The following is a 16339-nucleotide window of genomic DNA, read 5'->3' on the forward strand; positions in this document are numbered from 1 at the left end:
GTTCAGAGGAAAGGAAATTTTATCTCAAAATCTTAGATATCCAAGAGAATTAGAGGTTCTTTTATTCAACAGCTCATACATGGAAATTCAAATTTAAAAAAAAATAGTTGACTTTCAGAAGAACTGTGTTTTTATAAGGCATAATTCCATGTACTAGAAAACACAGTTTGATTAAAGTTCAGCTTGTTGATTTTTATTCCTTTCACATCAAGTAAAATTACTAATATTTATACTAATTATAAGAAATGAAGATTAAATATCTATTAGTATGAGAATGAAAATAATTATTTCTCAACCGCCCTTTAAGGGGAATGGATCCTGGTAACAGGTCTTTTCTTTGTGTGGTGAGGAAAGTGGGGTATTGGGCATGGTAATCAGTGTCGGCATTCAAAATTGAGAACTGGAATAGAGGCACACTGCTCGGCGTAACTCTGGGAGGGAGATTTAGAAGCCTATTGGGAAGGTCCAGAAGCTGCAAAGAAACTAAGCAGTGAAGCTGAAGAAGATGTAGGGGAACAGGGGAGAAGGAAAATTCCTGGTTAGTGGAGTAGCCCAGGAGAGTTAGGATTATATAGAGACTTGATGAGTGTACTCCATCCACTGATACGGTCTTACGTAAATTCTACATCACTCATTAATGTTTTTGGTGTAAGTAGGTTATCTGGAGGTGAATGCGAAGGGGTTCAGCGTTCTACTTAGTGGTGAGCACTGGGCTATGAGTTAACTTTCTAGGAATCTGGGTTGCATTAGGCGTAAGTTTGATGGGGGAAAAGTTTGTAGGCCAAAAAAGTACTGATAATGTTATCATTAAAAGTACTGATAATGGTCTGATTTTGAGCTAAAATTGGTGGGTAAAACTTTAAAGATACTTGCATAGCCTCAAATTATCTACCAAAATATTTGTTCATTACTTTAGTGATTTTAACATAGTTCTACATATTCTTTGATATTCTCCCTCTGGGAGGCAGAGCTTAATTCTTCTCCCTTTGGGTGTGGGCTGGACTTAATGACTTGCTTCTAACAGAGTCTGGAAAGGAAAGAATACTAACTTTATGGCAGGGAGATTTGGCAGACACCACCCTACTGTAATCAAGCTGTCAAGGTTAACATCACTAGTCCTGAGTCATGTTGATATCACGTACCCTCCAGTGTGATGCACTGAGAACGGTACTTACCTCTGTGGTATTCTGTTCCCAAATTTATGAGCTTTGTCTAATCATGAGAAGACATCACAAAAACCCAAATTGAGGGACAGTCTACAAAATACCTGACTTGAAGATACCTGAAGTATTTTAGAAAATGTTGAAATCATAAAAGCAAGGAAAAATTGAGAAACTTTCCCAGATTGGAGGAGACTAAAGAGACAAGCTGCTCTGAAGTATCTTGGAACAAAAAAGAACATTTGATAGTTGAGTAAAGTCTGTAGCTTTTGGTTTTGTAACAGTGTTAACATCTTAGTTTCAATAAACTTACCATGGTTATGGAAGATGTTACTTTTAGGGGAAGCTAAGTGAAAAGTATATGGGAACTCTGAGCTGTCTTTACAACTGTTCTGTAAATCTGAATTATTTAAAAAATAAGAAAACCTTAAAACGATTCAGAGGATTTTTTCCTAAGGAAAAGACTAAAATGATGACTTGTGAAAACACGAAAGGGTTATTAACTCTTTGACTTAAACCCCCAAGTAAATATTTATTTTCCAACATCACTACACCATAATAATTGTTTTTACAGAAAGAAAGACAGCTTGGTGCTTGAGAAAATATGGTGGTTAAGAAAGATGGGAGAAATCTGGAAAACTTTCATATATGTGATGAACAGAATTGGCCAATTGCAAAGTGAAGTTGTTATTCAGGAATTATAAAGGGATATTTATTCATCCATTTGATAACATATGTTTACCACCTAAAATGTGCCAAGTATTGTGTTAGAGTTAAAATATGATCATGACAGATGAGGTCCCTGGCCTTCTGAAGCTTATACCTTAGTGACACCAAATCTTTTATACTACTCTTTGGAAATGTAAACCTCTAGATAAACAACGATTATTTGAATGTCTATCTAAGTAAAAATAAGCATATAAATGAATTAAGCACATTTTAATAGACTTAATCAAAATAAAGTATGTAAACACTTGGGAAATATTAATATGTCTTTCTTGTTTTTTTGACGTAAAATGTAATAGGATTTTTAAAATGTAAGTTTTGGAACTCATGAGAAAGGGACAGAAATGGATTAATTCCAGTTAGTAAAATGGAAAAATTTCTTGACTGGAGAATTTTTGGGGTTTAAATTCTTATTAAGTTAAACTCCTAGAGTTGCAGCATTCAGTTAAGTCAAGTTTTAAAAGCTTAGCAGGTGACTCCTTCTGTTTCTCGTACCTCAGTAAGCAGAGGACACAGGTGGAAACAACTTGGAACATGAAGAGATGTACAGAATCACACTGGAAGGATCTTAGCAGCTACTGTTTGAAGGTTGCAGAGTCTTCCAAGGTAGATTTTGAATTTGGCTTTGGAAGTGAATGGCTCTTATATTTGGGACAAGCCCATCTTGTTTGAAGTTGCTTATGGCCTTAAGTGATGTCATTGGGTTTGGGTGAGCCTTCACTGCATACTCATTTGGAGTGGCTTCTGCCCAGGAGTTTGAATCCAGAATGGGAGGCTGATTATTTACAGTTTGATGAAACGTATCAACTGCCTGAGGAAGTCTTCCTCATAATCTCCTCTCTGTGGAAAAACCCAGGCTGGTTTTTAGTTCAATGAAAAAATATTGACTGAATCCATGAACCTTGAAAAAAATAGTATTTTGTTTGTTTAAGAAACAGAAGCATGCTTTCTACAGTAATTTACTTCTAGACTAGCAGTAGATTAAGATTTAGAGAACCTGCAAATATATATTTGATATGAAAAATATACTTGGCAATAAAAGGTGTATGACATAACTGGAAAAAAATATTGAAAAGATAACCAGTTAAGTTTAACTCATTAAAGAGAAACAGGTGACGGGGCTAGGTTGAATGATGATATTGAGAAATAAGATAGTTCAAATATTGTAAAATGAATTGATGAAAAATATAGCAACATTTCATATCTTTTTAAAAACTATTTCTCCCTCCTTCCCACTACCTCTTCCTCTCCCTCTCTGTCAAAGAAACACACACACACATATTAGGTGGAGTTAGACTGAGGAAGCATGGAAAAAATGAAGATACCAGCAGTAATTTTCAAGTTTCTAGGATAATTTTGTTCAGGAAAAACTTATAAACACATCCCATCAGCCAAACCTAAATAGATTATACATACCTAAGTAAATATTATTACAAATTCCACTTAGGCTACAGTTAACAACAAATAATAAACATCAAAATCATTTGATAGCTACCTGAAAAGCATTATGATTTGTAATACTTTATCAATTGTTAACAATTTAGTAATCATAATAGTTGTCTTTTATTGTATCTTTTAATGCTTTACAAGTATCAAATTATTTAGTCTTCATATCCACCCTATAAGCTTGATATTATTGTTTCAACGTGGAGAGGCAGTGCCATTCAATGGTTAAGAGGCACACAGCCTGAATCTATGTCCTGTCTCTGTCACGAGCTTGGTGAATGACCTTGGGCAAGTTATTCAACTCCTTGTAGCCCCAACTTCCCTCTTAATAAAATGGACTTAATAATAACTCATGGAACCATCATAAAGATTAAATGTATATATTCAATATATGTAATATGTTTATTTAATATATGTAAGAAGAAGAAGAATGCCCGGACATAGTAAACACTATAAAAGTGTTGTTATATTATTTATACTCAAATCAAAATTATTTTTTATTTTGATGGTGTCTCTCTGCTTTTTTACTCAATTGTTTTTTATTAGTGAGAGCAGGAGCCATGCAGAGGGAGCTGTAATCTCATGGGTAGGGGGGACATTGTTATTTTATATATGCGTATATATGCACTTTGGAGATATATGTTGGATATGTGAGTTAATGGAATTAGAATATGATTGATTATACTTGCATCAAAACAGTTTTAACATGTTTTGCTGTTTGCCTAAAAATAGTTTTTCTATTGAGCATCATAGAACTTGTTGGAAAAGACTTTTGGAAATTTGGCTTTTCTCAACTTGGATGGCCTCTACACATACACCTTTTTAAGTCTAAATGCTAAGTGTCGAATTTTTTTTTTTAAACAAATGGAATGTCTTTTAGGTGTTATGAAAGATTGCTCTTAATATAAATTTTTTTCCTTAAGTTTAATTTTGTTTTAACATAGAAACAAACCAGAACAAACACTTATGTGGTTAACTTTTGAAATTTGTATTTTCTTAAAGTTCCTTTTTTTCCAATTTATTAAAGAGAGAAAAATGTAGAAAAGAATGTTTTTCTTTGCTCTATGTGAAAGTATGGTTGAAGAGCCAGTTATATGTTGTGATAAAATGTCAGGTATGTAATAATGATGCAACAAGCATGTTTCTACCTTGATATTTCTTCAGAATTTGAAGAACTAGTGAACTGGTTTTAGGTATTATGTCAAAACTGTTGAGCTGATAATATAACTTTTAAATACTATTATTTCGGCAGGCAGTAAAATTTGTTTGTTTCCAAAAAAGCTGTTAGCTGTCTAAGCTCTCTAAATGTGTTAAAAAATTCCTAAAGATGGGAAAAAGTGAAACTAAGTGGAACTTGATTAGGTAGATCGGGAAGTTGTTTATATTTGAGCCCCAATGAAGTGATCTTATGATTTCAATGAATGAGCAGTTTGTAATTCCTGTGTATATTTTGTACAATTCATAATCATCTTCCTCAACCTTTTCTTAATAGATCCTAGTAATGTCTTTCAGTTTTATATGTATTTTGGAATAATACTGATTTTCCCATGTCTTTCTTTCTAGGCACTGAAGAAACAAGAAGCTAAAGCAGAGGAGAATGAGGGAGTAATGAAAAATAAGCTAAGACAAAGTGAAACTGAAAAGAGTAAAGTAAGATTTTGAAAATTAACATTTTAAAAGATTTTTTGAATTTTATTTAATTTATTTTTTTATACAGCACGTTCTTATTATCTATTTAATACATATTGGCATATATATGTTAATCCCAATCTCCCAATTCATCCCATGACCACCACCCCTGCCATTTTCCCCACTTGGTGTCCATACGTTTGTTCTCTACATCTGTGTCTCAATTTCTGCCCTGCAAACCAGTTCATCTCTACCATTTTTCTAGGTTCCACATATATGCGTTAATATACGATATTTGTTTTTCTCTTTCTGACTTACTTCACTCTGTATGACAGTCTATAGATCCATCCACGTCTCTACAAATGAGCCAATTTCGTTCCTTTTTATGGCTGAGTAAGATTCCATTGTATATACGTACCACATATTCTTTATCCATTGGTCTGTCGATGGGCATTTAGGTTGCTTCCATGACCTGGCAATCATAAATAGTGCTGCAACGAACACTGTGGTGCATGTGTCTTTTTGAATTATGGTTTTCTCTGGGTATATGCCCAGTAGTGGGATTACTGGGTCATATGGTAATTCTATTTTTAGTTAATTTTAGGAAACCTCCATACTGTTCTCCATAGTGGCTGTATCAATTTACATTCCCACCAACAGTGCAAGAGGGTCCCCTTTTCTCCACATCCTCTCCAGCATTTGTTGTTTGTAGATTTTCTATGATGCCCATTCTAAATGGTGTGGGGTGATACCTCATTGTAGTTTTGACTTGTATTTCTCTAATAATTAGTGATGTTGAGCAGCTTTTCATGTGCTTCTTGGCCATCTGTATTTCTTCTTTGGAGAAATGTCTATTTAGGTCTTCTGCCCATTTTTTGATTGGGTTGTTTGTTTTTTTAATATTGAGCTGCATGAGCAGTTTATATATTTTGGAGGTTAATCCTTTGTCCATTGCTTCATTTGCAAATATTTTGTCCCATTCTGAGGTTTATCTTTTCATCTTGTTTGTAGTTTCCTTTGCTTTGCAAAAGCTTTGAAGTTTCATTAGGTCCCATTTGTTTATTTTTGTTTTTATTTCCATTACTCTAGGAAGTGGATCAAAAAAGATCTTGCTGTGATTTATGTCAGAGAGTGTTCTTCCTATGGTTTCCTCTAAGAGTTTTATAGTGTCCGGTCTTACATTTAGGTCTTTAATCCATTTTGAGTTTATTTTTTATATGGTGTTAGGGAATGTTCTAATTTCATTCTTTTACATGCAGCTGTCCAGTTCTCCCAGCACCACTTACTGAACAGGGCTGTCTTTTCTCCATTGTATATCCTTGCCTCCTTTGTCATAGATTAGTTGACCATAGGTGCGTGGGTTTATCTGTGGGCTTCCTATCCTGTTCCACTGAACTATATTTCTGTTTTTGTGCCAGTACCATATTGTCTTGATTATTGTAGCTTGGTAGTATAGTGAAATCAGGGAGTATGACTCCTCCAGCTCCGTTTTTTTCCCTCAAGACTGCTTTGGCTATTCAGCGTCTTTTGTGTCTCCAAACAAATTTTAAGATTTTTTGTTCTAGTTCTGTAAAAAATGCCACTGGTAATTTGATAGGGATTGCATTGAAACTGTAGATTGCTTTGGGTAGTATAGTCATTTTCACAATATTGATTCTTCCAATCCAAGAACACGGTATATCTCTCCATCTGTTTGTGTCATCTTTCATCAGTGTCTTATAGTTTTTTGAGTACAGGTCTTTTACCTCCTTTAGTAGGTTTATTCCTAGGTATTTTATTCTTTTTGTTGCAATGGTGAATGGGATTGTTTCCTTAATTTCTCTTTCTGATCTTTCATTGTTAGTGTATAGGAATGCAAGAGATTTCTGTGCATTAATTTTGTATCCTGCAACTTTACCACATTCATTGCTTAGCTCTAGTAGTTTTCTGGTAGCATCTTTAGGACTCTCTATGTATAGTATCATGTCATCTGCAAACAGTGACAGTTTTACTTTTTCTTTTCTGATTTGTATTCCTTTTATTTCTTTTTCTTCTCTGATTGCCATGGTGGCCAGGACTTCCAAAACTATATTAAATAATTGTGGTGAGAGTGGACATCGTTGTCTTTTTCCTGATCTTAGAGGAAGTGCTTTTCAGTTTTTCACCATTGATGATGTTTGCTATGGGTTTGTCGTATATGGTCTTTATTATGTTGAGGTAGGTTCCCTCTATGCCCACTTTCTGGAGAGTTTTTATCATAAATGGGTGTTGAATTTTGTCAAAAGCTTTTTCTGAATCTATTGAGATGATCATATGGTTTTTATTCTTCAATTTGTTAATATGGTGTATCACATTGATTGATTTGTGTATATTGAAGAATCCTTGCATCCCTGGGATATATTCCACTTGATCATGGTGTATGATCTTTCAATGTGTTTGTTAGTATTTTGTTGAGTATTTTTGCATTGATGTTCATCAGTGATATCGGTCTGTAACTTTCTTTTTTTGTAGTATCTTTGTCTGGTTTTAGTATCAGGGTGGTGGTGGCCTCATAGAATGAGTTTGGGAGAGTTCCTTCCTCTGAAATTTTTTGGAAGAGTTTGAGAAGGATGGGTGTTAGCTCTTCTCTAAATGTTTGATAGAATTCACCTATGAAGCCATCTGGTCCTGCACTTTTGTTTGTTGGAAGATTTTTAATCACAGTTTCAATTTTATTACTTGTCATTGGTCTGTTCATATTTTCTATTTCTTCCTGGTTCAGTCTTGAAAGGTTATACCTTTCTAAGAATTCATCCATTTCTTCCAGGTTGTCCATTTTTTTGTCATAGAGTTGCTTGGAGTAGTCTCTTATGATGCTTTGTATTTCTGCAGTGTCTGTTGTAACTTCTCCTTTTTCATGTCTCATTTTACTGATTTGAGTCCTCTCCCTCTTTTTCTTGATGAGTCTGGCTAAAGGTTTATCCATTTTGTTTATCTTCTCAAAAAACCAGCTTTTAGTTTTATTGATCTTTGCTATTGTTTTCTTTGTTTCTATTTCATTTATTTCTGCTGTGATCTTTATGATTTCTTTCCTTCTACTAACTTTGGGTTTTGTTTGTTCGTCTTTCTCTAGTTCCTTTAGGTGTAAGGTTAGATTGTTTATTTGAGATGTTTCTTGTGTCTTGAGGTAGGCTTGTATAGGTGTAAACTTCCCTCTTAGAACTGCTTTTGCTGCATCTCATAGGTTTTGGATCATCATGTTTTCATTGTAATTTGTCTCTAGGTATTTTTGGATTTCCTCTTTGATTTCTTCAGTGATCTCTTGGTTATTTAGTATCGTATTGTTTAGCCTCCATGTGTTTGTGTTTTTTACTTCTTTTTCCCCCTGTAATTGATTTCTAATCTCATAGTGTTGTGGTTGTAAAAGGTCTTGATATGATTTCAGTTTTCTTAAATTTACCATGGCTTGATTTGTGACCCAAGATGTGATCTGTCCTGGAGAATGTTCTGTGTGCACTTGAGAAGATAGTGTAATCTGCTGTTTTTGGATGGAATGTCCTATAAATATCAATTAAATTTATCAGGTCTATTGTGTCATTTAAAGCTTGTGTTTCCTTATGAATTTTCTGTCTGGATGACCTATCCATTGGTGTAAGTGAGGTGTTAAAGTCCTCCACTGTTATTGTGTTACTGTCAATTTCCTCTTTTATAGCTGTTAGCAGTTGCCTTATGTATTGAGGTGCTCCTATGTTGGGTGTATATATATTTATAATTATTATATCTTCTTCTTTGATCCCTTGATCATTATGTAGTGTCCTTCCTTGTCTCGTTGCATTCTTTATTTTAAAGTCTATTTTATCTGATATGATTATTGCTACTCCAGCTTTCTTTTGATTTCCATTTGCATGGAATATCTTTTTCCATCTCCTCACTTTCATTCTGTATGTGTCCCTAGGTCTGAAGTGGGTCTCCTGTAGACAGCATATATATGGGTCTTGTTTTTGTATCCTTTCAGTGAGCCTGTGTCTTTTGGTTGGGGCATTTAATCCATTCACGTTTAAGGTACTTATCGATATGTATGTTCCTATTACCATTTTCTTAATTGTTATGGGTTTGTTTTTGTAGGACCTTTTCTTCTCTTGTGTTTCCCACTTAGAGAAGTTCCTTTAGCATTTGTTGTAGAGCTGGTTTGGTGGTGCTGAATTCTCTTAGCTTTTGCTTGTCTGTAAAGCTTTTGATTTCTCTGTCAAATCTGAATGAGATCCTTGCTGGGTAGAGTAATCTTGGTTGTAGGTTCTTCCCTTTCTTCACTGTAAATATATCATGCCACTCCCTTCTGGCTTGTAGAGTTTCTGCTGGGAAATCAGCTGTTAATCTTATGGGAGTTCCGTTGTATGTTGCCATTTTTCCCTTGTTGCTTTCAGTAATTTTTCTCTGTCTTTAATTTTTGTCAATTTGATTATTATGTGTCTTGGCGTGTTTCTCCTTGGATTTATTCTACCTGGGACTGTCTGTGCTTTGTGGACTTGGGTGGCTCTTTCCTTTCCCATGTTAGCGAAGTTTTTGACTATAATCTCTTCAGATATTTTATTGGGTCCTTTCTGTGTCTCTCTTCTCCTTCTGGGACCCCTATAATGTGAATGTTGTTGCATTTAATGTTGTCCCAGAGATCTCTTATGCTGTCTGCATTTCTTTTCGTTCTTTTTTCTTTATTCTGTTCCGTGGCAGTGAATTCTACCATTCTGTCTTCCAGGTCACTTATCCGTTCTTCTGCCTCCGTTTTACTGCTATTGATTCCTTCAGTTGTAGTTTTCATTTCAGTTATTGTGTTGTTCATCTCTGTTGATTGTTCTTTAATTCTTCTAGATCTTTGTTAAACATTTCTTGCATCCTCTTGATCTTTGCCTCCATTCTTTTTCTGAGGTCCTGGATCACCTTCACTATCATTATTCTGAATTCTTTTTCTGAAAGGTTGCTTATCTCCACTTCATTTAGTTGTTTTTCTGGGGTTTTATCTTGTTCCTTCATCTGGTACAAAGTACTCTGCCTTTTCTTCTTGTCTATCTTTCTGTGAATGTGGTTTTCCTTCCACAGGGTCAGAATTGTAGTTCTTCTTCCTTCTGCTGTCTCCGCTTTGAAAATTAACTTTTAAAGAGTAATGCTGTTTGCGGCCAGTGAAATTCATTGAGTACCTTGGAAAGTGTCCCTGAGGTTATTTCTTAGAGTGCAGTAAAGCCTTTATGTTTTGATATGGAGTCACTTGGCTTGAGGGCTCTGCCACTCTCTGCTACTTGCTCTTGGAAACATACACAGGTAGTTCGCTACCTTGTCTCCTGGCCGCTCTCCTTTTCTAGAGGTGAATTTAACTTGACCATTCTTTGCTGGAGAACATTAAAGAGGTTGACTTTACTGTAGGGTTGGGAAAGACCTGTTGTTTAAAGATTGAATATTTTGCATCTATTCATTTTTGTTATAGAAGATAGGAACAGTTACCAGCCTAGTTCCGAAAAATCCTCTATTCTCATTAAATATTAAGTATCTTTGATATGAATTCATATCTGTGAGGCTATAGAGCGTAGCATTTTAGAGCTAGAAAGTAACTCAGAGGCCAAACAACTCTCCTCAGTTTGCAAATGAGTAGATTAAAGGCCAAGCCCAAGGTAATGAATGATAAAGTAAAAAATTGCTTCTGATATAATGTTCTTTACTCCATATTGCCTTTTCTATCTACCCTTACCTCCTTTATTTTATTTCACCAACCTATGTAAAGTTGCATGATGCATCCATGCTGCCTTTACAGTGGTAAACAAGGTACATCAGGTCATCAACTTTACTCTTTGGGAGTTGTAAATGCTGATATTACCCAGGAAACATGACCAGTATGGACCCTGGTAGATTTTGAAACCATGTTGACTTCAGTGCCATTTCTTCCCTTTTTATTTATTTATAGAAACAAGAGAACAGGTCAGATAATATTTTGTGTGGATTCTCTGCTTCCACATGTAGTTTATAGTTGATTTACAGTTGGCCCTTGAACAATGGGGGCTTAGGTGCCCTGACCCTCTGTGCAGTCAGAAATCCGAGTATAACATGTAGTCAGCTCTCCGTATTTGCAGTTTCTCTCTAGCCATGGTTTCACATATGTGAATTCAATCCTATAGTACTGTAGTTTTTACGAGTGAAAAATATCCGTGTATAAGTGGACTCGTGCAGTTCAAACCCATGTTGTTCAAGGGTCAACTGTGCTTTTAAAAATATGTGATAGTTATTTTCTGAGCTGCATGCACACTTTTAAAAAACTTATATAACTGGATGAAAAAATTATTTTGAAATAATAATAGGTTCATAGGTTTTGCAAAACAAAATGTACCATTGGCCAGTTATTCTCAGTGATAACATTTTCTATAATTGCCATCCAACATCAAAACCGGGAAATTGACACTGTTGCAATGCATAGAGCTTATGCAGGTTTCACCAGTTTTATGTGTATACTCATTTGTATGTTGAGTGTGTGTTTGTGTGTGTGTACTTCTATGCAGTTTTATCTCATGAATCTCAATCTTATTGCCGTGATAGTCAAAATACAGAACTGTTCCATCACCACAGTGTTCCCTCGTGCTACTCCTTAATAGTCACACCTTCCACATGTACAATTTCTGAAAGACTAATGTATAGATAGTAGTTTGTTCAAATGAAATGATAATTTAGGATAACTATTATAAATCAAAGCACTTAATAACATCTTAATATAAATTTGTGATTTCACAAAACAACCTTACCCTTACAAAGTGCAAACATGTCCAGCGTATGTAAGCTCTGGATTTTTAACAAAAGTGTCCCATCTGTAGGGGAGGAAAAATAATTTTCCCTTTACCCTTCTAGGTTCTTTGGCTGGTATAATAATTAAATTGACATAACACAGATTAACAGGAGAAAAACAAGTTTAATTTTGTATGTATGGGAGCCCCATAAAAATATGAGACTCAAAGACAGCCAGGCAGTTGAGGCTTATCTACCATCCTGAACTAAGGCAAGGAATAGGGGCTTGGGGTTCAAAGGGGAGGAACACAGTTCACAGGAAGATGAGAAGAGTATATGTATGGTAAACAAATGTTTGCCCTGCCGTGCAGAGAAGTCTTTCAGATATAGAAAGTTATCTTTGGTAACAGCTCTCTTTCTGGTACAGACCTCCTTTTAAAATTTTTAAATGCAATTTAGGGGAAGGTAAAAAGCTTTTCCAGAGTCTGTTGGGTTTTGATTGCCATCAGCTCAGAATAATACTTGTGCCAAAGAGGCATATTTTGGAGTGGCATATTCTTCTCCCCTTCACATCCTGTTATATTTTTCAGCTTGAGGTAAGCTAGGCACATTGACTTTGTAGGGTATTTAGTCACCTAACTGGCACATTTTCTGTGGATACTTATCTAATGGCAGTATTATTAGGGAAATTTAAAATATCTTATTCTGATTAAAATTTTTAGAAATGTTAGGAATATTGGAAACATTAGGAATATAAGAATATTAAGAATATAAAAAATAACCAATTGGATGAAATATACTTTGAGTCATTGGGTCCCTGAAATTTTTATTCTAATTTAGTTCATATGATACTACATGTAGTAATTTAAAGAAAAAACTGCTTTAGAATTTACATTAAAATGATTTAGAACTGAAGGGATCTCAGATTATCTAATATAAAATCCTTATTTTAGAGGTGACAGAAAGGAGGCCTAAGGAAAAGAGATTTAAATGGGGTCATAATTGAGATGGAACTGACTAGAGCCAAGACCTCCTGCAGTCTGGTCTGGTTCACTTTTTGTTATTTAATTACCATTATTTTAATGGGAGCATTGATACATGTTTATAGCAAGATATTTTTCCTTTTATGTTAGCTGTAAAAATCTGAAAACTTTTTCACTTTTCTCCTCTTAAACTGAGCCTGTAATAGTTTAGTTATCTTCTACCCCATTGGACATTTTTCCTTATTCTTTGTTGAAACTCTAGCTTGAACAGGAATTGGAGCTATCTCGAAGGTTATTGAATCAGTCAGAAGGCAGCAGAGAAACACTTTTGCATCAGGTAAGTCTATGCAAGCTATGATAATCTGCTTTTAAATTAAATCAGGATTGAGTCTCTTTCCCTATTAAATGTCTTTGTGAAAGGGAAAAAAACCTTAGATCTAGAAGTTTTTTTCCTTAAGGAATGTATATTAACACACATAAGCAAAAGATGAAATCCTTTCAGGAAGATTCAGAGAAAGCCAATATAAAACACCAGCCCAGGTTCCCACTGTGACAGTGTATCTTGCTGATTGCTTTTCCAGTTTAGGAATTATCTCTCTTAGCATAACCAGTGTAAAAGTGAGACTGGATGTGTAAGATAAAATTTTCCCAGGAGCTTAATTTTATTCAAGGAAACGTTAGAGAGTGAAAGAGGAACTAAAATACATAAAACAGACCTTGCATGTTCAAGTTACTTTGAATGCATCACTGTCTTATATTCACATTTTCAAGATGCTACCTGCTTCCTTTTAACCAGAGATAAGGCTTAATTTTAAAGCATAACATTTTGCAGCCCATTAGCCCATAATAGGAGTTTGGTGCTTCTCATATTTAAAGTTCAGTAACTTGAAATAACCATTTTATACACATTGGATAAGGGCATGTGGGTTTCTAACTACCTTTCTGCCTGTGTTTAATATAAATTGCAATTGTAACTTCCTCTGTTTTGAGGTGTGGGCTACATAACTCACTACATAATATGCTAGGTAGGCAAAGTTGTCAAACATCTTAGACGTTCAGAAGGAGTATTACGTTTTGACAGTTAATCCTGAAGCATCGGAAACACCGTAGCTCCTGTTTTACAAAATGTTTAAAAAATGTATAATGGTTTTGTTTTGCAGCTAGTGGTCCAATGGAATTAATGTTGGCAGAGTTTAGACTTTCTTTTTGGAAGTTTATATTTGTATTCATTTCCTTCTGATTTTTTTTCTTTTAACTCTGCCTTGTAATTTCTAATCTTATCTTTTGAAATAAGAGATTTATGTGTTAAGGTTGTCATTGTGACTTTACCTGAGTCTTTCTGCCACTGCTGACTTGTTTAAAGGTCATTGTGGACATGCTTGCTAGTCTCCAGATATACGAAGATGAATAAAATGGTACCTTACCTCAAGGAGTTTATAGTTTATTCAACAGCTTTTATTGCTTATTTATTTTGAGCAGTACTTTGATATCACAGTGCTAAATTGTGATAATTTCATTTGACTTTACCAACCAATAGACTATGTTCACATAAAAGAAAATAAGTGAAAAATATAAAAATGTATAGTACTTAATTGGAGGTAGTTTGGGTTAATAACAGTAGAGTGGACTGAGGTGAAAATAGGGATTTAAAAAAAGTGTGGTCAAATTCTTTGTCACAGTAGACACAGAGAAGGGGAAAGAACATTCATTGTTTGTGGAAGGAATGGGAGGAATAAAGAAATGGAGCAAGAGACTGTTCCACTGTGCTTGGCATAACAAGGAGATTAACTTGGCTTCAACTTGTGCTTACAATATCCCATTGGAAGTAAATTTTTTTCCCTAGAAAAATAATTTGTAAGTTCAGTTATTCTTTTCCTGCTTTTAAAACTGATAAAAGTTTCATTTTTGACTATGTGTATTTAGGTAGAAGAACTTCGTACACAACTCATGAAAGCAGAAGGCGATCAAAAAGGCTTAGTACATCAAGTATCTCAGATTTCCAAGCAACAGTCAAGCCATCAGGACGAACAAGAAGATGACTGGAGGTTTAGAAGAGGTATAATTCTGATTTGTAAATGTCTGGGGCTTTTTTGATCTTTCTTACATATTTCCCATTTTTAGAATCGCTTTCCTTATGTTATATTCTTTTCATCCTATTTCTTGACCTACTACAAGGTTTTCCAAGTTAATCATAATTTAGCATCCAATTTTTTTAAAACAGACTTAATTTTTAAATTTTATGTTTATAGCACTATTGAGCAGAAGGTACAGAGATTTCCCATGTACCCCTGCTCCCACATGTCACAGCTTCCCCCACTATCAACACCCCTCTCCACAGTGGTACAGTTGTTATAACTGATGAACCCTACATTGACACATCATTGTCATCCAAAGTCTGTATTTTACATTAGGGTTCACTCTTGTGTGTTCTACAGGATTGGACAAACATAATGACATGTATCCACCATTATAGTATCAGAGTAGTTTCACTGTCTTAAAAATCCTCTGTGTTTCACTATTCATCCCTCTCTCCCCTAACTTTTGGCAAGTACTGATCTTTTTATTGTTTCCATAGTTTTGCCTTTTCCATAACCTAATATGGTTGGAATCATACAGTGTGTAGCCTTTTCAGATTGGCTTCTTTTACTTAGTAATATGCCTCTAAGTTTCCTCCATGTCTTTTCATGGCTTGGTAGCTCTTAAAAATTTTTTTTTTCTTAAAGCACTGCATAATATTTCATTGTTTGGATGCACCGCTGTTTATTTATCCTTTCACATACAGAAGCCCATCTTGGTTGCTTCCAAGTTTTGGCGATTATGAATACAACTGCTGTAAACTAAATGTCTGCGTGCAGATCTTTGTGTGGACGTAAGTTTTCATCTCTTTTGGATAAATACCAAAGAGTGTGATTGCTGGATTATATGGCAAGAGTACGTTTAGTTGTAAGAATCTTCCAAACTGTCTTCCAGAATGCCTGTATAATTTTTCCCTCTACCAGCAGTGAATGAGGTTTCCTGTTGTTCTGTATCCTTGTCAACATTTGAAGTTGTCAGTGTTCTGTATTTTGGCCATTCAGATAGGTTTGTAGTGGCATATCATTGTTGTTTTAATTTGGATTTCCCTGATAACATGTGGTGTGGAACATCTATTCATATGCTTATTTGCCGTATGTGTATCTTTTTTGGTGAGATATTCATTAAAGCCTTTGGCCCATTTCTTAGTATGGTTGTTTGTTTTCTTATTGTTAGTTTTAAGAGTCCTTTGTATATTTTGGATAGCAGTTCTTTATCAGATATGTCTTTGCAAATAATTTCTCACAGTCTGTGGCTTGTCTTTTCATTCTCTTGACAATGTCTTTCACAGAGCCGAAATTTTTAATGAAGTCCAACTTGTCATTTCTTTCTTTCATGGACTGTGACTTTGGTGTTGTATCTAAAAAGCCATCACCAAACCCCAAATCATTCTCTTATCTTCTAAGAGTTTTATAATTTTGCATTTTACATTTAAATCTGTGATCCATTTTGAATTAATTTTTGTGAAAGGTTTAAGATCTGTGTCTAGATTCATTTTTTTGCATGTAGGTCTTCAGTTCTAGCACTGTTTGTTGAAAAACTATCTTTTCTCCATTGTATTGCCTTTGCTCCTTTGGCAAAGATCAGTTGACTGTTTTTATGTGG

The 16339-nt window shown here is 34.8% G+C and overlaps 1 protein-coding gene across 3 annotated transcripts in view; it reads left to right on the forward strand.

Annotated features, from left to right (window-relative positions):
* CEP128 (centrosomal protein 128) overlaps positions 1-16339 on the forward strand; it is a 448858-nt gene that overhangs the window by 90543 nt on the left and 341976 nt on the right. For all 3 annotated transcript variants that reach the window (XM_060097969.1, XM_060097967.1, XM_060097968.1), the window contains 3 exons: positions 4896-4982; positions 12924-12998; positions 14585-14717. In XM_060097969.1, the coding sequence (XP_059953952.1) occupies positions 4896-4982; positions 12924-12998; positions 14585-14717 (295 nt within the window). The remainder of the gene's footprint in view (positions 1-4895; positions 4983-12923; positions 12999-14584; positions 14718-16339) is intronic.

Source organism: Mesoplodon densirostris, chromosome 4, assembly GCF_025265405.1.
Source record: "Mesoplodon densirostris isolate mMesDen1 chromosome 4, mMesDen1 primary haplotype, whole genome shotgun sequence".
Taxonomy (NCBI): Eukaryota; Metazoa; Chordata; class Mammalia; order Artiodactyla; family Ziphiidae; genus Mesoplodon; species Mesoplodon densirostris.